Raw genomic sequence first — 17,955 nt, forward strand, 5'->3', positions numbered from 1 at the left:
AAATGGAAGCACGCGTGTGAGCTGGTACTCGTCGGGCCCGCGGCCCATACAGAGCCCAGCCCGGCCCACGGCCCGAAACCCGAGCCCGCTGGGCCCAGTAAGGCTCCACTACTGATTCGTCGACACGTGGCACAGGTTCTCCATCCTCATTCGGGTGGTCGAGCTCGAGGGTTTCTCCCTTGCGCCGTCGCGATCCTGCGAAATCCGGCAAGTTCCTCCACGATCCGAGGTAAGTTTTCCTCGATTCGCGCCGCTGGAACGTCCAATTAGTCGTTGATTTCGCCGTAATCGTGTCTGCTTCGTGGAATTCGTGACGCCACTTTCTGGGATTGGCCAGATGGGAGAAGGAGATTCGGACGGAGGCGGCGTCGGGGCGAGCACGGCTTCGGCGGCAGCGTCGTCGTCGGAGCCCGTGAGGGACATCAGGCGGTACAAGTGCGAGTTCTGCGGCGTCGTTCGTTCGAAGAAGCGGCTGATCCGAGACCACGTCCTCGAGCACCATGAGGTGGGTTGCTTCTTCTCTCGGTCTAGTAGGATGCGTGTTGCTTGCCCTTGCAGTGAGAGCATCTGCGCTGCTGATTTCCGGGGGAGCTGCGAATTGCGGGCGACCTCAAGTATTCTCACTCTGTGTGTGCTGCAGGGCGAAGTGGATGAGTACACTCGAGGTGGTGGCGGTGCGCCGCGCGCCAGCCACGAGTGCGAGGAGTGTGGCGCGGGGTTTAAGAAGCCAGCGCATCTGAAGCAGCATATGCAGAGCCATTCGCCCGAGGTACCTACCTGGTCCTGAATTTCGGTTTTCCTACCTGTTCAGTGAACTTCCATATTGTTGGTGCAATGCAAGTGGTGCATTCTGTTTGGCTGTTCGGTCGATGCTCCGTGCAAGATCAACATAAGCACCGGCAGGTTTTTGGAAGCGGCGATTGAAACTCAGTTGTGTTTGACAGTGGACTTGCTACGTGGTTGTGTTTGGTGTGATTGCTGTGTAGTAGGCTGGTTTGCTGAACAGTGCTGACTTTTTTCAGGCTATTTCAATGTGTGAAGCATTGGATCCCAAAGAACTCCAAAATGCAAGAGGGCCTTGAATGGACTAGTACTGGGATGGGGAGACCCTCCTGGGAAGCTCCATCAGGAATGCCTCTTTCACGCCCTTCTTACAGGTTATTTCTTCTGTTGTCAGTTACTTTTTGTTATCTCCTGATTGTTTCATGTGCTGCACTCTTAATGTTTTTGAAGCTATTGAATGATCATTTCTTAGCACCGACCACTTTGAATCATGTCTTCTTTTCAGTCGTATACTCATATGTCATAGTTGAAGCTGTGAATTGATATATTCAGTATAATAGCCACTTAATGGTCCACCATCTATGATCCAGTAGCTAACCAAATAGTTGTAGTATGCGTGCATGATACGATAACAGTACTCGTTTTGGTCAGCACATATGTATACGTGGATGTTGGTTACGGTTTCCCTGAGGTCCAAAAAACATTTTCACCGAAATATTAAAATCATGTTCTTTGTCACAGGTAATAGAATTTGTCTTGTTGCACAGTATTTTTTTTTTTGCAAGAAAGAACAATTCTGATTTGACATAGAACTATGCTGATATGTAACAATTGTGAGTTGGGTAAATTGTTGTATTGTTGTTTGGGTGTATGGTGGTTTGATTCTCTGAACTGTGCTGATTTTGGCAGACTATATGTAAGAAATGAATGTGTGAAGCATTGGATCCCAAAGAACTCCAAAATGGCAGAAGGCCTTGAATGGACTAGTATCAGGAAGGGGTGACCCTCCTGAGAAGCTCCATCAAGAATGCCTTGTTCACGCGCTTCTTCAGGTTTGCTCGTTCATTTGGGACTACTTTTACTCTAGCCCTTCTTGTTCCAAGCTCTAGTAATTAGATGTGTATGTATGTACTACTTAGTATTCTCAAGCTACTAATGAGTGTGTATGTGCAATTCATGCTACTTAGCATTCTCAAGCTACTAATGTGCAGTCTTAGCATGTACAGCCCATGTCAGTAAATTGCATGTATTTTTGTTTAGTTGTGTTAACTGATGCTGTTGTAGTGTCCATGGTGCTACTACCGCTTGATGGACATTATGTCCAAACGGTTAACTAAATAGTTTATGTGCATAGTAATTAAGCTAGTGCTGTTGAGCATGTATATAAATGTATGCATAAACTTATATTATGTCAAGTGAACTTTGCTATGGATATGAGAGTACTATTCTGATGTGTATCCTTTTCGAAAACTGTTGCAGAGACCCTTTGCCTGCCATGTGGATGGTTGCCCTTTGAGCTATAGCAGGAAGGACCATTTGAACCGCCATCTACTTACCCATCAAGGAAAACTATTTATATGCCCTATGGAAGGATGCAATCGCAAGTTCAGTACCAAGGGTAATATGCAGAGACATGTTCAGGAAATTCACGAGGATAGCTTTCAGTGTGGAAGCAAGAAAGAGTTCATCTGTCCAGAGGATGACTGTGGGAAGACTTTCAAATATGCTTCCAAGTTACAGAAACATGAGGAATCACATGGTGAGTTACTGACTTTCTCTAAAATTTCCGTAGTTATTTTTCTTACTGCATTAACAATTGCTTAGCAGTCACAATCTTGTAAGTTGATGTCTCTATTCTTATGGTCCAGTCAAGTTGGATTACTCTGAAGTTATCTGTTGTGAACCTGGCTGCATGAAGACCTTCACTAATGTGGAATGCCTCAAGGCCCATAACCAATCATGTCATCGGTATGTTCAGTGTGATGTCTGTGGCACCAAACAGCTGAAGAAGAACTTCAAGCGTCATCAGCGAATGCATGAAGGTTCACGTGTCACTGAGAGGATTAAATGCCTCTTCGATGACTGCAAGTGCTCATTTTCAAAGGTGTGATTTGCAGTGTTACATGTTGACTTCTCTTCATGGATTTATCTCTGCAATATATTGCAAAACTGCTCTTTTTTTCATTCTCAATAACTTTGAACTCCAGAAATCCAATTTGGACAAGCATATTAAGGCAGTTCATGAGCAGAGCAGACCCTTCATCTGTGGATTCTCTGGGTGTGGCAAGAGGTTTTCGTACAAGCATGTAAGGGACAATCATGAGAAATCTAGTGTTCATGTGCACGTTGAGGTAAACACAAAACACCACTCCAGTATGACCATGTCACATATTTTACCTCCTCCACCTCCCCATGCCTTTGTAGCTACTAGGAACTTCATTTTGCACTAGGGGATGTTCACAGCTTTCCTTTCAATCAAATCTCAACAGGGAGATTTTGTGGAGGCTGATGAGCAACTACGACCGCATCCAGGTGGGCGCAAGAGGAAGCCCATTTCTGTTGAGACCTTGATGCGGAAGAGGGTAGCTGCTCCTGGTGATGCGTCTGCCTACGATGATGGAACTGCGTATCTGAGATGGCTTCAATTAGGTTGATTTGTCCTGAACTGGAAGGGATGAGAAAGATGTTGTGTTTTTTGAGAGGGCTTCTATACTACTGCTATTGTTCGTGTATGTATGTATAGCTGAAGTAAAAAAAGCTAGGCAAAAACAGTATGTTAGTTGTAAGATTTTTGGATAGCAATTGGCAGGTAAGTCCTTTCTGTTATTCAATCGACCCTCCACTTGTATATGAAATAGTACGGAGTATGAATTAATGAAGATGCCATTTTCGCTGAGAGGCGCCAATCATGTTAATATTTTAACGTATACGTTTCTTCTTTTAGAAGGCACTATAGTTGTAAAAAATGGAAATTAAGAATATCTTTGATTCGATGGGTTTTTATGGGAACTTTTTCCACGTGGCTTGTTTGATTCGTGGGAATATACTATGAACTTATTAGGATTTTATCTGTTTGGGACAAGTTTTTGCGGACCGTCCGTCCGCAGGTGCACACAAGGGTGACCCCATACAGACATCCGATTTGGTTTTCTTTTTAAACATAAATTATTTAATACAATTAGAAATTGACTTAACTAGAACAGTAAAATAGATGTAACATAAATGTAAATCTTACCAAGGCACCTTACCATCGTCGGAATCGATGACAATAATCAGTGGTGGACCTAGAACAAAGTTTCAGTGGGACCAAACTCTTTGGCAAATTCAAATGATTCAAGGGATTTCTTATAAATATATATACTCCCTCCGGTCTCTTTTAATTGACTCGGATTTAGTACAATTTTGTACTAAATTCGAGTTAATTAAAAAAGACCGGAGGGAGTAGATTTTACTGCAATTCAAAAATTTGAGTGGGGGCCATTGCCCCCACTCAGCCCTTCTTGGGTCCACTGACGTGGGCATTACCCTTCGGGTAACCGACATTGCCCTATCCTGTATTGACTAATTGGAGGCCCATGAAGACACCTGGAGGCAAGATGGGCCAACTGGACGGCGCACCAGAGGAATCCTTGACGAGCAAGACAAGGAAGCAGCCGAAGGAGGAAAGATTAGATCCAAAACTACTGTAAACCTAGTCGTACTCGGTTAGACCTCTTGAGACCTGGCCTCCTATATAAAGGCCAGGAGAGGGGGGCTGCCGAGATACAGAATCAATCATAGCAACCGTAGCCACCAGAAAATCTAGAGCTAGGTCGCCGTAACACTTAGCCTCTCGACGAGATCTCAGCCGAACTATTCGGCACCCCATTGTAATCCATTATCATCATAATCAAGAACAGACAGGCAGGACGTAAGGGTTTTACCTCATCGAGGGCCCCGAACCTGGGTAAATCGCTCTCCCCGCTTGTCTGTGAACCGATGTCTCGTGTCAGCTTGCAGGATTCCGCTAACCCTAAGCCCCAAACGGAGGGCATTGCCGAGGAGTACCCTCGACAATTGGCGCCGTCTGTGGGAACCCTGTCGGCACAAGATCGGACATCGGCGGAGCCCGTCATGTCATCAGGAGCTTCATCAACACCATCATCGCCTCATCTGGGAAGCCCGATTCGTTTCGGCTCCTATGAATTCACCCCGCACAACGATTCGTCTCGCTCGACCTTCTCCGATCTGCAAGGCAACATGGAGATGACCTTCGGGAGCGTCCACTACAACGTCAACTCGGAAGGAATCCTTCGGCTGCTGGAATCACCCATCTCTAGATCAACGAGCCCAAGCGCGTCGTCATCACTCGACCTTTCGGCTGGCCTGACAAGCCCGTCGAGTTCGCCTGCGCCTTCGACTCCCCTTTCGGCATCCTCCATGTCGGTTGGATCCGACGATCCCGCGTCCTCGGAGCTAACCTCGTACTACTGCATGAACTGTGATACCAGACACGGGCTGGGATCGAGCGACACACCGTTCATCTGCAATGCCCATTATTCATCGGGAGAGGACAACATCGACAGCATCGCCCGAGGAGACACCCGAAGAGCGGCGCCCCACCAAGTTTATGTTGCTAACAGGGGAGACGGAGATCGCACCCCCCGTTCCAGCAGGCGAGCTAGTTTTGAGAACAGCGCCAGCAACAATAACAGTGACCACACCATCGCAGAGGAGGAATGGGCAGCAGCCAAGGCAGCCGTGCTTAACAACACGCCACTTCCGGCAGGAACCACGGTTGGCACTCTCAATGCTTACCGCTCCATATTGGAGAAAAATCGGGAGCGACTATCCAAGGAACAAGCCACCCTCGAAAGATGCCTATCTGCGGCAGACCGATCCAGCGAGCGGCGAAGGGGCTCGCAAGGAAGCGCCTCTCGAAGTACTCACGGGGGAGGCAAACATCGATCAAGAACAGACAGGCAGGACGTAAGGGTTTTACCTCATCGAGGGCCCCGAACCTGGGTAAATCGCTCTTCCCGCTTGTCTGTGAACCGATGTCTCGTGTCAGCTTGCAGGATTCCGCTAACCCTAAGCCCCAAACGGAGGGCATTGCCGAGGAGTACCCTCGACAATTGTGATCGGGACTTTCAGAGTATTGCTGCTAAGTTTGGCCTGAGGCAGGAAATTGCTGACCTTCCGCCGAAGACTTCGTCACGCAGTATTAAGGAAGAAGAACGCGTTAGAGGAGCAAAGAAGAAGTCAGCCAACCTCGCCCTTGAAGCTCCGGCAGCACAAACTTCGGCAGCCCAAGCTTCGACAGCAAAAGCTTCGGCAGTTGACGATGCAGAAGATATAGGAGGCAGCAAGACACTGACAATCGCTGCCCAGACCCCTGACGAAGTCGACGACGCTTCAAAAAACACCAACACAGTGACATTGCCAGAAGATGAGAGGAACCCCTTCAATACTTAAGCAATCTACTAGTTAAGCAATCTACTAGTGTTTAGTTTCATTTTGCTTTCCAAACAGGGTTTCCCCCTTTTTCGCCCTTTAGTCCCGCATTTTTTATTAATAAGAACTTAAGTTTTGATTCCTTGAAAAGCTTTGCAGTTGACCGGAGCACCTAAAACCGCATCTTTGTAAACCTTGTCCAGGCCCCGTGGCAAACGATGATCAAACTCAGTACGCGGCAAAGGATCGTGCTCCGAAAAAAGCCTCTACGAGTGCTACAGGATGCAAAATAAACAAGGACATTAACCCTTCCCTCTGCTATAGATGCCTCTACCAGCGCCGTAAATAGCAAGAGTCCGGAAGTACACATCAACACAACCCACGTTCGATATTTTACTTACGGAAATATCAAGGAACAACGGGTTCACCGACAGTCATTACACCCGAATAATTCGGGAGTGACTGTCGAAGCATACATCGGTTGAAGGCAAAGTTGCGCATACAACGGGATTAGCAAAACCCGCAACACGAGCTGATCACTCAAAGGATTTGCCGACCAACGAAATACATACACGACTAAACGAGCAATTAAGATTTGCTTCTTCAAAATTTGCCAACGGCATCAACATGGTAAAAATACATATACATGTATCTACCAAATAACAAACGATCCTAACACTTGGATCAAGTAGTCAAAACATCTATACAAACAACCTTAACTCCTGAAATCACCCTTGCGGAGTGTCTTTTTCTTCAGGTGCCTTCGAATCCTTCTCCAGCTTGTCGACAATCATATTGGCAGGTAGCAAAACCTTCGGATACAACGTCTCCAAGTCACCAGTTGCATTGGCAATAGACAGTAAGCTCGCTGAAGGATAACGCGCAAGGACAAGAGCAAGCGTAAACCTGACCCCTGCAAAGACCTGAGCTCGCACCAAGTCCCGAATCTTCTTGGTATTCCCAAACTCCGATATCAGAGTTAATAGCGTAGGGGGAACTCTGTTCAAGGGAAACATTGTCCTCCAAACTACCCTCAGGGCTTTGTAACATTTGTCGAAGAAATGATGGACCTGTTGGACCCGATCTTGAAAATGTGCAACAGCCGAAGCTTTCGATTGCTCCCGCCAAAAAATCTCTTCGGCTGACGACAACTGGGTTAATGCGTGTACGCGCTCATGGACCCGCTTGTTCTCTTCAGCACGATTCAAAGATATGACTGGCAAGACAATTGACGGAAGATCAGGCAAATATGGTTTTGGCAGAAGAACAATGAATGCAAGGGTCAGGGAACTTACAGTTTAAACTTTCGGTGGCTTTATGGAGTTCAGAAAGGGCGTAGCGCTCCACATCAGCCGCAATCTCGCCCTTCTTCTTGATGATGGCAGCCAAGGCGTAGGTGCTGCGCAGATCCTTCTCTAACTGTGTGATCCGATCCTTCATACGTTGGACCCGATCATCTTCAGAAAGAGCACCCGAAGAATCTTCGACAGATGCGGGCATGGGGAACACCTGCAAGAAACAACGCCAACAAGCATGACAGACTGATTCACACCAGCATCGGAAGATACTCCCATCGGGAGAATGCAAGTGACAATATTATAACGAAGAGTGTGCTAGCAACATTGCTAGCACAAAAGTTTATTACAACCAAAAGTTATCCAAGCAAGACAATGTTTCACATCGAATTGAAAGAAAAGTCTGCTACAAAAATCAGAGGGCTTGGGTCTGAGTTGATAAACTAGGGCCTGTCGATGCCTTCCTCGATGAAACCAACTCAAGGAGCTAGCGTGCACATCTAACGGCTGACGCCTTAAAGGTGCTCAAATCAACAAACCGCCCATCCTCCTCCTTCGGCAGCTCCTTGGACATTTCTTCAGTATCGGTCTTAAAGCCGTGACCCATCATAAGCTGGAAGGCAAGAATGGCACCATAGGTACGCGAAGTACGTTTGAATACCTCGATAACCTCCTTGGTGTAAACCGCGAAGGCGTCGATCATCTGCCCCAGAGTTTTATCTTGACTGATTTTGGGGAAGATCATCGAGTGTATCCGCGCCATGGCACCTTTTCCCTTCTCAAGAAGCTCCCGCGTGAGCTGATGGGAGGCAAGAGTCATCGACAGACCGTTGGCCGGAGAGTTGTTTGGAATTTTGTCCAAGGCGTTGGCAGGAATGTTGGCGGCCTCTGCAGGAGAAAAATGAGAAAGATCATTGGTAAAAGGCCGAACCCATAAGTGCGATAATTGACAGAGGAGCGCAAAGGAGATTACCAAGTAAAGCCAAGGAAGAATGACGAAGGAGTTCATCCTTTTCAGCCGCCCAAGCTTCGGCAGCCAGCCTGGTCGCCTCTTCTTTCTTCAACTTCTCCGTTAGCTTGCCTAGCTCCTCCTTCAGGGAGTCGACTTCTTGGCGGGCCTCGGCAGCTATCTTGACCGCACCATCCAACTTTGAGGAAGAAGATTTGACCTCCTTCTGCAGCCGAACCTTCTCTGCCTCCAGAGAAGTGAATTGGGAAGCGAAGGCCTCCAAAGAGGAGATAACTCCTCGCATGTCCTAAAGAAAGAAAAAAGAGAAGAGAAATTCGATTAAGCAAGGTACACACCAGAAAGATTCGTGTTACAATCAAAAGGGACTTACAGAAGGAGGAGTCTTGGTGACGGCAGTCGAAGGAGCATCTTTCCCTTTAGAAAGGGAGGAGGCTATTGATACCTGGGCCGCGAGGGCTACTTTAGGAACCGACGCTTCAGAAGCAGCGACGTCCGGCAGAACAGCTCCGGATTTGGCCTTCTTAGCCGGCGGCTCGACAAAACCCTCGTCACTGTGATTAACAAAAGGTTATGAAAGGAATGCAAGGAGTAAACAGACACTATGCAGCTTCACGGAAAAAGATGCTTACATGTCGAAGAGGTCGTCCTCATCGGCAAAGCCGCCAGTCGATCTCTTTGCAGGTGAAGCCCCGGCCTCCTCCACAGCTGCATCAATAAAGGCATCATGATCAGCGTCATCATCACGCACTGATCCCTCTGTGTTGCAAGCATCGTCGGCTGAGGAAGGAAGGTTGGCATGGGCAGCTTCCGAATCTATCGGGTCATCATATTCGTCTTCCGGTTCTACATGTTCGGCAGTATGAAAATCAACGGGGACTGGGGAGCCTCTTCCTTCAGAATTGTCATTTGGTGAATCTTCTAAGTTTCCAGAAACTACGGGAACCTGCCGAAGAAAGGAGCAAATAAGAACAATGGAAAATATGTTGGCTAAGCAAAAGCAGCATAATAAGAGTATGAAGAAGAGAATTACCCCTGACAGCGGATGGTTGACGTCGAGAGGAGTATAGGAAGATATCAATGGGATCGAGTCCTCTTGACTGAAGAGAGTAAGACGACGGACTTCATCGAGCAGCTCCTTTTCCGACAGTTCAGCGACATTGATCCTAGTTTCATCTTTTGGACCCGTATACAACCACATTGGTCGAACTCTCGTCATGATTGGCTGGACCCGACACTTCAGGAACACCGCTGCTACCTCTGTACCAATCATAGTTTGTCCATCGGCTTCTTTGATCCGGAGGAATTTGGTGAATAATTCATCGGCAGCTACCCTTTCGTCGGGAAAAAGAATGTTCTTCCAGGAATCCTTCGGTTTAGCATCAAGGACATCGGCAAAGCAAGGGAGCTGGGACTCGGTTGTCACAGAATCTTTGACATAAAACCATTTCAGTCTCCATCATTGCACAGATTCTCTCATCGGGAAACTGAAATAGTTAACCTTCGAGCGAGCCACGAACCCCACGCCTCCGATGACGAAGGACCCATTGCTACTGTTGTACCTCTTAACATAGAAGATTTTCTTCCACAATCCAAAATGAGGCTCGATGCCCAAAAATGCCTCATAGAGAGTGATAAACACAGCAACGTGAAGGATCGAGTTGGGAGTAAGTTGCCACAGTTGGATTTCATAAGTCCGTAGAAGACGAAGAAGAAACTCATGGGCAGGGAGCGAAAGACCCCGATACAGGATTGATAAGAACACCACGGTAAAACCAGCAGGGGGATTGGGCCGAGAGATCGCACCTAGAAGTATCACGTTCCCCTCGTCAGGAGAGACTAATCCAAGGCTTCGAGCTCTCTTCTCATCACGTTTCGTGATGGAGGACGCCTGCCAATCTCCTGGCTTGGCTATTGAGCCTGGCGGCGCTGGCGGCGCCGGAGCTGAAGGAGGAGCATCTGAAGAGCTCTTCTTTGGAAGAGTAGAGGAAGATTTGGCGGCGGCGCCACCGGTCGTAGAGCTGCCGGCGGCAGTAACGCTCTTCTTTTTCACCATTGTCTAGATCTGGGGAAGATTGGAGAAACGGTGGTGGCGGCGCAGCAGTTGCGGAAGGAAGAAGAAAGGCAAAGGCAGATTTGGGAAAAGATTAGGGATTCCTTGCCCTCCGGAGATCTTAAGAGGAGAAGAGTTGCGTGGGCACGTGTTGTTGATGCCAGTCTATCAAGCGGACCTTTTCCTAATTGATGGCTGCGGGAATCGAGGAGACACCTTGGTAACTGTGCGCAGAGGGCGGAAATTGCTTAAAAATAGGACCAGACAGAGAGAGAATGGGCCCAGCGGGTCACGTCTTGTCAGTCAAAATCAAGACATCGATAAAACGTCATCAATGACGTCATAAAGAATGCCTGGAGCACTCGAAGGAATAAAAAAGCTATCGGATGGTGAATTTGAGTCTATGCGCAGATTGCGAAACATCTGCGCTTAGACTCGGGGGCTACTTCCATCGGAAGCGCTGACGCGCACCCGATATATTGAGGACTCGAAGAAAAAGAGGGCATTGTTTAGCTCGAGTCTGCGCTCAGTTGCAAGCACCCGTGCCCAGACTCGGGGGCTACTCCCATCGGGAGCGCTGGGCGCGCACCCGACTAAATTTTTTGCGATCTAGGATCATGCACGGGGACTTGATTCTGTGTAGAGTAACGTTGTTTTGCCATCGGTAGTTAACCAACAAAAGTTGGGCACGTTACTCATTATCCCTTGCAAGAAGAAAATATATCGGATGACCTATGAAGACCTGCGGAAAACTTCGGCAGAGAGGAATGTTCGAGTAGTACAACTTGAGTCTACGCACGGAGTGCAAGCATCCGTACCTAGACTCGGGGGCTACTCCCATCGGGAGCGCTGACGCGCACCCGACAAAAACGACAATGCTGATTTAAGATGAACAAGGACAATCAAAGAGAGGAACAACAACAGAAGACATGCTTCAGTCTCTACCCGAACAACGTTCGGCTAGATACTCGGGGGTTACTGACGTGGGCATTACCCTTCGGGTGACCGGCATTGACCTATCCTGTATTGACTAATTGGAGGCCCATGAAGACACCTGGAGGCAAGATGGGCCACCTGGACGGCGCACCGGAGGAATCCTTGACGAGCAAGACAAGGAAGCAGCCGAAGGAGGAAAGATTAGATCCAAAACTACTGTAAACCTAGTCGTACTCGGTTAGACCTCTTGAGACCTTGCCTCCTATATAAAGGCCAGGAGAGGGGGGCTGCCGAGACACAGAATCAATCATAGCAACCGTAGCCACCAGAAAATCTAGAGCTAGGTCGCCGTAACACTTAGCCTCTCGACGAGATCTCAGCCGAACTATTCGGCACCCCATTGTAACCCATTATCATCATAATCAAGAACAGACAGGCAGGACGTAAGGGTTTTACCTCATCGAGGGCCCCGAACCTGGGTAAATCGCTCTCCCCGCTTGTCTGTGAACCGATGTCTCGTGTCAGCTTGCAGGATTCCGCTAACCCTAAGCCCCAAACGAAGGGCATTGCCGAGGAGTACCCTCGACATCCACCCCTGACAACAATCGTCGGAGTTGATGGTGGCACTGGTGCCTCTCCAGTCTCCATGATGCCGTTGGAGTTGACCACCTCCATTTTGGACGGCGCGGAGCGTCGCCACCAAGCATGGGGTCCTCCGCTGCCATTTCATCCTAGCCCGAAAGGTACGTAGAGCTCATCATTTATTTTTGTGGCATCGAGGTCGTCAAAGTGGGTGGGTGAGACGTCCTCCCGGAGCCACGCTTTCACCAGCTCGACACAAAGAAGCTATAGGTGGGAGGCCGATGACGCATGGGAGTGAAGTGGAGTTGGGGAGTGAGCGTCCATGCATGTGCACTAAAAAAAAGACAGAGACATGGTAGGTGAGAGGCTAACGAGTGGGTGGATGATGATGTGGAGGCAGACCGACGGATAGTCCGTAGACAAAGAGGTGGGGCTTGGTTTTTATCCGTCTAACCCAAGCAAACATGTACGTTTTGATGTCGTTGTTGAAGTTACCCTAAACTAGCGGATTGGTGAGTGCCCTAATGCCTTTAGGGCGACATTTTGCAGTTTGCAATTCGTGCTTTCACCACACTACCTAAAGAATACATTGGAGGGTCACTACCCATTAAGGTTTCTTTCCTTCTTTCCTTTGTTCTTTTTTTGTCTACTCGATCTATAGTAAGTGTCGGAGTTTTAATTTTTTTATTTAAATTAAGATCCTGACACTTATTATAAATTAAAAGGTGTAATTTTGTTCTTGTTTTTTCTTGGATATTAAGAAAATTCACATCATGAAAAAACTATTCAGGGCTCTTATAAAACTTGTTCATGATTAAAGAAACCGACGTAAAAATATATTCACTGGTTAAAAAAGGTTTGAAAAAATGTATATGATGCTGAAAAACACTCTATGTGTATTCTAGAAAAAATAAAGAAAAACTTTGATATAAACGTGATCACTCCATCACAGAAAAAGGTTACTCTTGTGTCATTTAACTACGTAATACGGTAAATGTGTCACTTAATTGTCTTAAAAAAGTATTTATGATTTAGACTATTTTCCGTATAATGTATTCCATACATGAAAAATCTGATGTGTCAGTACAATTAATAATGACAAAATTCATAGTAATATCATAAGTAGACGTAGTATTATAGATTTAAATCACCAAAACTATTTTTTATTATCAAATAGATGTTGTTGTAGAAATTTGCATTACGATTTTGCAATGATACTATACTAGTACTAGTGGAAAAGATTAAATGGAGAAATATCCTCACGCATTGCAAGTTGTGAAGTTGGACTCGCGCGATGGGAAGACGGAATCCCGCCGCCTCGCTTCTTTCCGCGGCTACGAGCCGGAATTCCCGCCGCCTTGCTTCTTGATCAGCACCGGCGGCGATGCCCCGCCTGCGCCGCCGCTGTTCCTCCTCCTCCAAGTAGCCAATGTCCGGCCTCCTCCGTCACTCTTCTTCCACCTCGCCAATGTTTCGAATCCGCCTCCTCCACTCCACCACCACGCCGGTGTCGCGCTTCTGCATCCTCGTCCGTCGCAGCTCATCCTCCACCTCACCGCCATCACACTCCTGGTCTCCCGAAGCAGCCTTTGCCGCGGCCACAGAGCACGCCCGCGCCGGGACGCTCAGCCCGGAAGATGCACACAACCTGTTCGACGAATTGCTCGGACAGGCAACCCCGGTCCACTCCCGTTCCCTCAACGGCTTCCTCGCTGCGCTCGCCCGTGCTCCGGCCTACGACGACCGCAGAAGCGGCCCCTCTCTCGTCGTCACACTCTTCAACCGCGTGTGCCGAGAAGAAGCCGGTCCGCTGGTGGCGCCTCTCACGGTCCACACCTACGGCATCCTCATGGACTGCTGTTGCCGCGCTCATCGCGCTGACCTCGGGCTTGCCTTCTTCGGACGCTTCCTCAGGACGGGCCTCAGGTTAAACCGCATCTTCGGCAACACCCTCCTCAAATGCCTCTGCTACGTGAAATGGACAGACGAGGCTGTGGACGTGCTGCTTCGTAAGATGTCCGAGCTAGGCTGTGCGCCCGATGTCATCTCATACAACACAGTTCTGAAGAGGTTATGTGAAGATGGCAGAAGCCAGGAGGCACTCAACCTGCTCTACACGATGGCTAAAGCAGGACGTGCCTGCTCCCCGAACGTGGTGACATATGGCACGGTCATCCACGGCTTCTTTAGGGAGGGGGAAATAGGCAAGGCATGCAATCTATTCCATGAAATGGTGCAGCAAGGGGTTGTGCCTGATGTGGTGATCTACAACTCCGTTATTGATGCGTTGTGCAAGGCTAGAGCAGTGGACAAGGCGGAGCTAGTCATTCGCCAGATGGTTCACAATGGTGTTCAACCGAATAATGTGACGTACAGTTGCATGATACACGGGTACTCCACATTAGGGCGGTGGAAAGATGCAGCTAAAATGTTCAAAGAGATGACGAAGCGAGGTCTGATACCAGATAACTTTACTTGCAGCTCGCTCATGACTTCCCTTTGCAAGCATGGAAGAAGCAAAGAAGCTGCACAAGTTTTTGATTCCATGACTGCCAAGGGACACAAATCTGATATCGTCTCGTACACTATTTTGCTTCATGGATATGCCAGTGACGGGTGCTTTGTTGATATGATTAATCTCTTTAATTCAATGAAAGACAACGGTATTGTACCCAACTGCCACGTTTTCAACGTATTAATTGGTGCATATGCTAAATGTGGAATGATGGATCAAGCTATGCTCATATTTAATGAAATGCGAGGGCAAGGGGTGAGTCCGAATGTAGTGACCTATACAACTGTAATTGCCACGTTTTCTCGAATGGGTAAGATGGTCGATGCTATGGAAAAGTTTGATGAGATGATTGCTATGGGAGAACAGCCAAACCAACCTGTTTATAACTCTCTAATTCAGGGTTGTTGTATGCATGGTGATCTGGTTAAAGCTAAGGAGTTGGTTTCTGAAATGGTAAACAAAGGTATTCCTCGTCCTAACATTGTGTTCTTCACTTCAGTAATAAACAGTCTATGCAAAGAAGGAAGGGTTATGGATGCACAACATATCTTTGACTTGGTTATACAGATAGGTGAGAGGCCTAATGCCATTACATTTAATACATTAATTGATGGGTATGGCTTAGTCGGCAAGATGGATAAAGCACTCGGAGTGTTTGATGCCATGGTATCAGCTGGTGTCGAGCCTGATGTAGTTACGTACAATACACTTGTTAATGGCTATTTTAGAAGTAGAAGGGTCGAAGATGGTTTGGCTCTGTTCAGAGAAATGCCATGTAAGAGAATTAAACCTGACACTGTAACATATAGCATCATACTGGATGGGTTATATCGTGATGGGAGAACTGCTGCTGCAAAGAGAATGTTCGATGAGATGATTGACACTGGGATATCAGTGAGTATTTCCATATACAGGATCATTCTTACAGGACTTTGCAGAAATAATTGCGTAAGCGAAGCGATCGCTCTGTTCCAGAAACTAGGTGCAATGAATATGAAGTTCGATATTGCAATAATCAATACCATGATTAATGCAATGCACAAGGTTCAAAGAAAAGAAGAAGCGAAGGATCTGTTTGCTGCAATATCAGCCAATGGGTTGGTGCCTAATGCATCCACCTATGGAGTAATGATAATAAATCTTCTAAAAGATGGAGCAGTGGAGGATGCTAACAATATGTTTTCGTCAATGGAGAAGAGTGGCATCGTTCCCAGCTCCCGTCTTATGAATGATATCATCAGAATGTTGTTGGAAAAAGGTGAGATCGCCAAGGCTGGAGAATATTTGTGTAAAGTTGATGGGAAGAGCATCTCACTTGAAGCTTCAACTACTTCATTGATGTTGTCTCTCTTTTCAAGGAAAGGGAAATATCAGGAGGACATGAAGTTGCTCCCTGCAAAGTACCAATTTTTCGATAAATTTGGTTGACTAGTAGTTGAGGGCAACTACTAGTACCAATTTTTCGATAAATTTGCATATGAGACCAGCTCCTTGAAAATCACAATTGAGTGTTTTCTTACATAATGCCTCCTGCCAGTAGCATTGAGTTCATTTTGCGGTGTGTCAAAATCACAAGAATCTGAAATGTCCATGAATCTTTTGATCTTCGATGGGCAAGGGAAGGCAGACAATAGTGTAACACGGCTTGTTGCAATCTTAGGTATGATGGCTTCTGATGGCGACTGGGGAGTGGGAGAAAAAGCACAATGAATACTAATACAATCTTTTCTAGCAGCCACCGGAGGTTTTTTTAATCTCTCTAAACAGTTACTTTCCTTCATATAAATGCATTCTTAGCAATGTCATTCTCAGTGATCTGCTATGTATGCAAGGGTGCATTTGCTTGTAGTTTGACAAATCTGTTGTGTGTCTGAGGGCAAATGGGTATGAACAACAGATGTATTAGGTTACTGATGATATATTCAGTTAGCGGATATAGGAGCTCTTGCAAAAGGCTTCTGTACTCTCTATGCTTTTAGTTGCACCAGCATACATGTGAGAAAAGTATTTCCAGTATGATTTCTTCCTGCTTAAGTTCGTTGAAGATTCAACTATTTTCCTGATGATGTAGTTAAAGGTATGGCCAAGAATTCGCCCTCAACTACTTTTTCTCATGATTTGGTGAAGTCGTAAAGGTATGGCCAATAATTTGCCGGTAGCTTTCGCTTCAGTCTGTAGGACACCAACACTACCTCTATTAACAGAGGTGAAGGCATCAAAACCTTTGGTTGACTGAAACTTCTGGCTCTCGCACACTGCGGTGTACATTCCTCTGCAGTTATGGTGCCCTCAGATTTCCGTACTGCTCTGCCACCAGTAAGGGTCCAAGAACCCAAGCTACGACTTTCACTTCTTTTATTCATTCATTTCTTCATCCTCCATGTGCTATTGCCGATCAAAAGCGTACTCTCACAGGGAGGAGACACCATGGCCAGCCTTCCATCGATGGGCCGTGCTTACTTCTCCACTCCAGGTACACATACACACACAAAAATGACCACCTCGAGTTCCCCCACCGTACCCATCCTTCTTCGTCCTCTTCCTCTTCTTCAGACAGCTTATTTTTACCTTGTGCAATCCAAAAGTAGTTGAAGGAAAATCATTAATCTGTTCTCAATATTGGATGAATAGTGTCACTTACCTGTAAACTGAGTTTGCAAGGAGTTGGAATGGATTATAGCGCCCTTAAAAAGGCTTCGTTCTAATATGTTACTGGAACTTTGGTTACATAGAAAACTGAGTTCAGTCACATAGCTTAGAGCATCTCCAGTCGCGTCCCCCAAAGCGTCCCCCAAAGGGATTTGGGGCGCGCCGGACAAAAAAAGCGTTCCAGCCGCGTCCCCCAAAGCCCTTTTTTGTCCGGCGCTCCCCGATACGGTGTCCGGCGCCCCGAGCCCGTCCCCGTCCCACAGGGGACGCTCCGGGGACGCCGGACACAACGAAAAGCGAGGCCAACCGACGCGGGGCCGACGCGTCAGCGGCACAGTTAATTTTAACCTAACCGTCGCCTACCTCGCGACGGTAGTTATTCGCGCGCAGCGGCATCTTTGCCTTAATGGCGACGGAGGGGCAGGCGAGACGTCTCGTCGGTGCTGCGCAGCCTCCACGCGTCGCCGGCGTTCGCACGCCACCGCCCGTTCCCGCGCGATCTTCCCGCCTCTTCTCGTCTGTTCCCGCGCTTTCTTCCCGACGCCGGCGTCTATAAAAGGTCTCCGGCTCATCAATGGTAGCCACCACACCCCGCCGGCAACAAACACAGCCCTCGTCGCTCCACGGCCGTCTCCTCCAGGACCAGTGGCAATTGCGAACCGCGCCGGCGATGGCCACGTCCCTCCACCGCCGTCTCCTCAATTGACGAGCCGGAAGCGGCGTGCGGCACTCGAGGAGGCAC

General features: G+C 47.6%; 2 protein-coding genes across 3 annotated transcripts; both read left to right on the forward strand.

The window, feature by feature from the left end:
• The first annotated feature begins 149 nt into the window (after window positions 1-149).
• On the forward strand, window positions 150-3,679 carry LOC127343781 (transcription factor IIIA). 2 transcript variants are annotated; one of them, XM_051369969.2, is made up of 7 exons: window positions 150-229; window positions 338-505; window positions 641-769; window positions 2,263-2,542; window positions 2,652-2,887; window positions 2,991-3,134; window positions 3,273-3,679. In XM_051369969.2, exons 2-7 carry the CDS (start codon window positions 338-340, stop codon window positions 3,435-3,437), a joined length of 1,122 nt encoding a protein of 373 aa, XP_051225929.1. In that variant the 5' UTR covers window positions 150-229; the 3' UTR covers window positions 3,438-3,679. The 2 variants fall into 2 exon arrangements, with proteins under 2 accessions (XP_051225929.1, XP_051225944.1); XM_051369984.2 differs by lacking the exons at window positions 150-229; window positions 338-505 and adding an exon at window positions 1,023-1,157 and having other exon boundaries at window positions 639-769.
• A 9,657-nt stretch (window positions 3,680-13,336) lies between these two features.
• LOC127343808 (uncharacterized) lies at window positions 13,337-16,544 on the forward strand. The gene has a single exon (XM_051370009.2). The coding sequence runs from the start codon at window positions 13,479-13,481 to the stop codon at window positions 15,990-15,992; it is 2,514 nt and encodes an 837-aa protein (XP_051225969.1). The 5' UTR covers window positions 13,337-13,478; the 3' UTR covers window positions 15,993-16,544.
• Window positions 16,545-17,955: the final 1,411 nt, after the last annotated feature.

Source organism: Lolium perenne, chromosome 1 (assembly GCF_019359855.2).
Source record: "Lolium perenne isolate Kyuss_39 chromosome 1, Kyuss_2.0, whole genome shotgun sequence".
NCBI classification, from domain to species: Eukaryota; Viridiplantae; Streptophyta; class Magnoliopsida; order Poales; family Poaceae; genus Lolium; species Lolium perenne.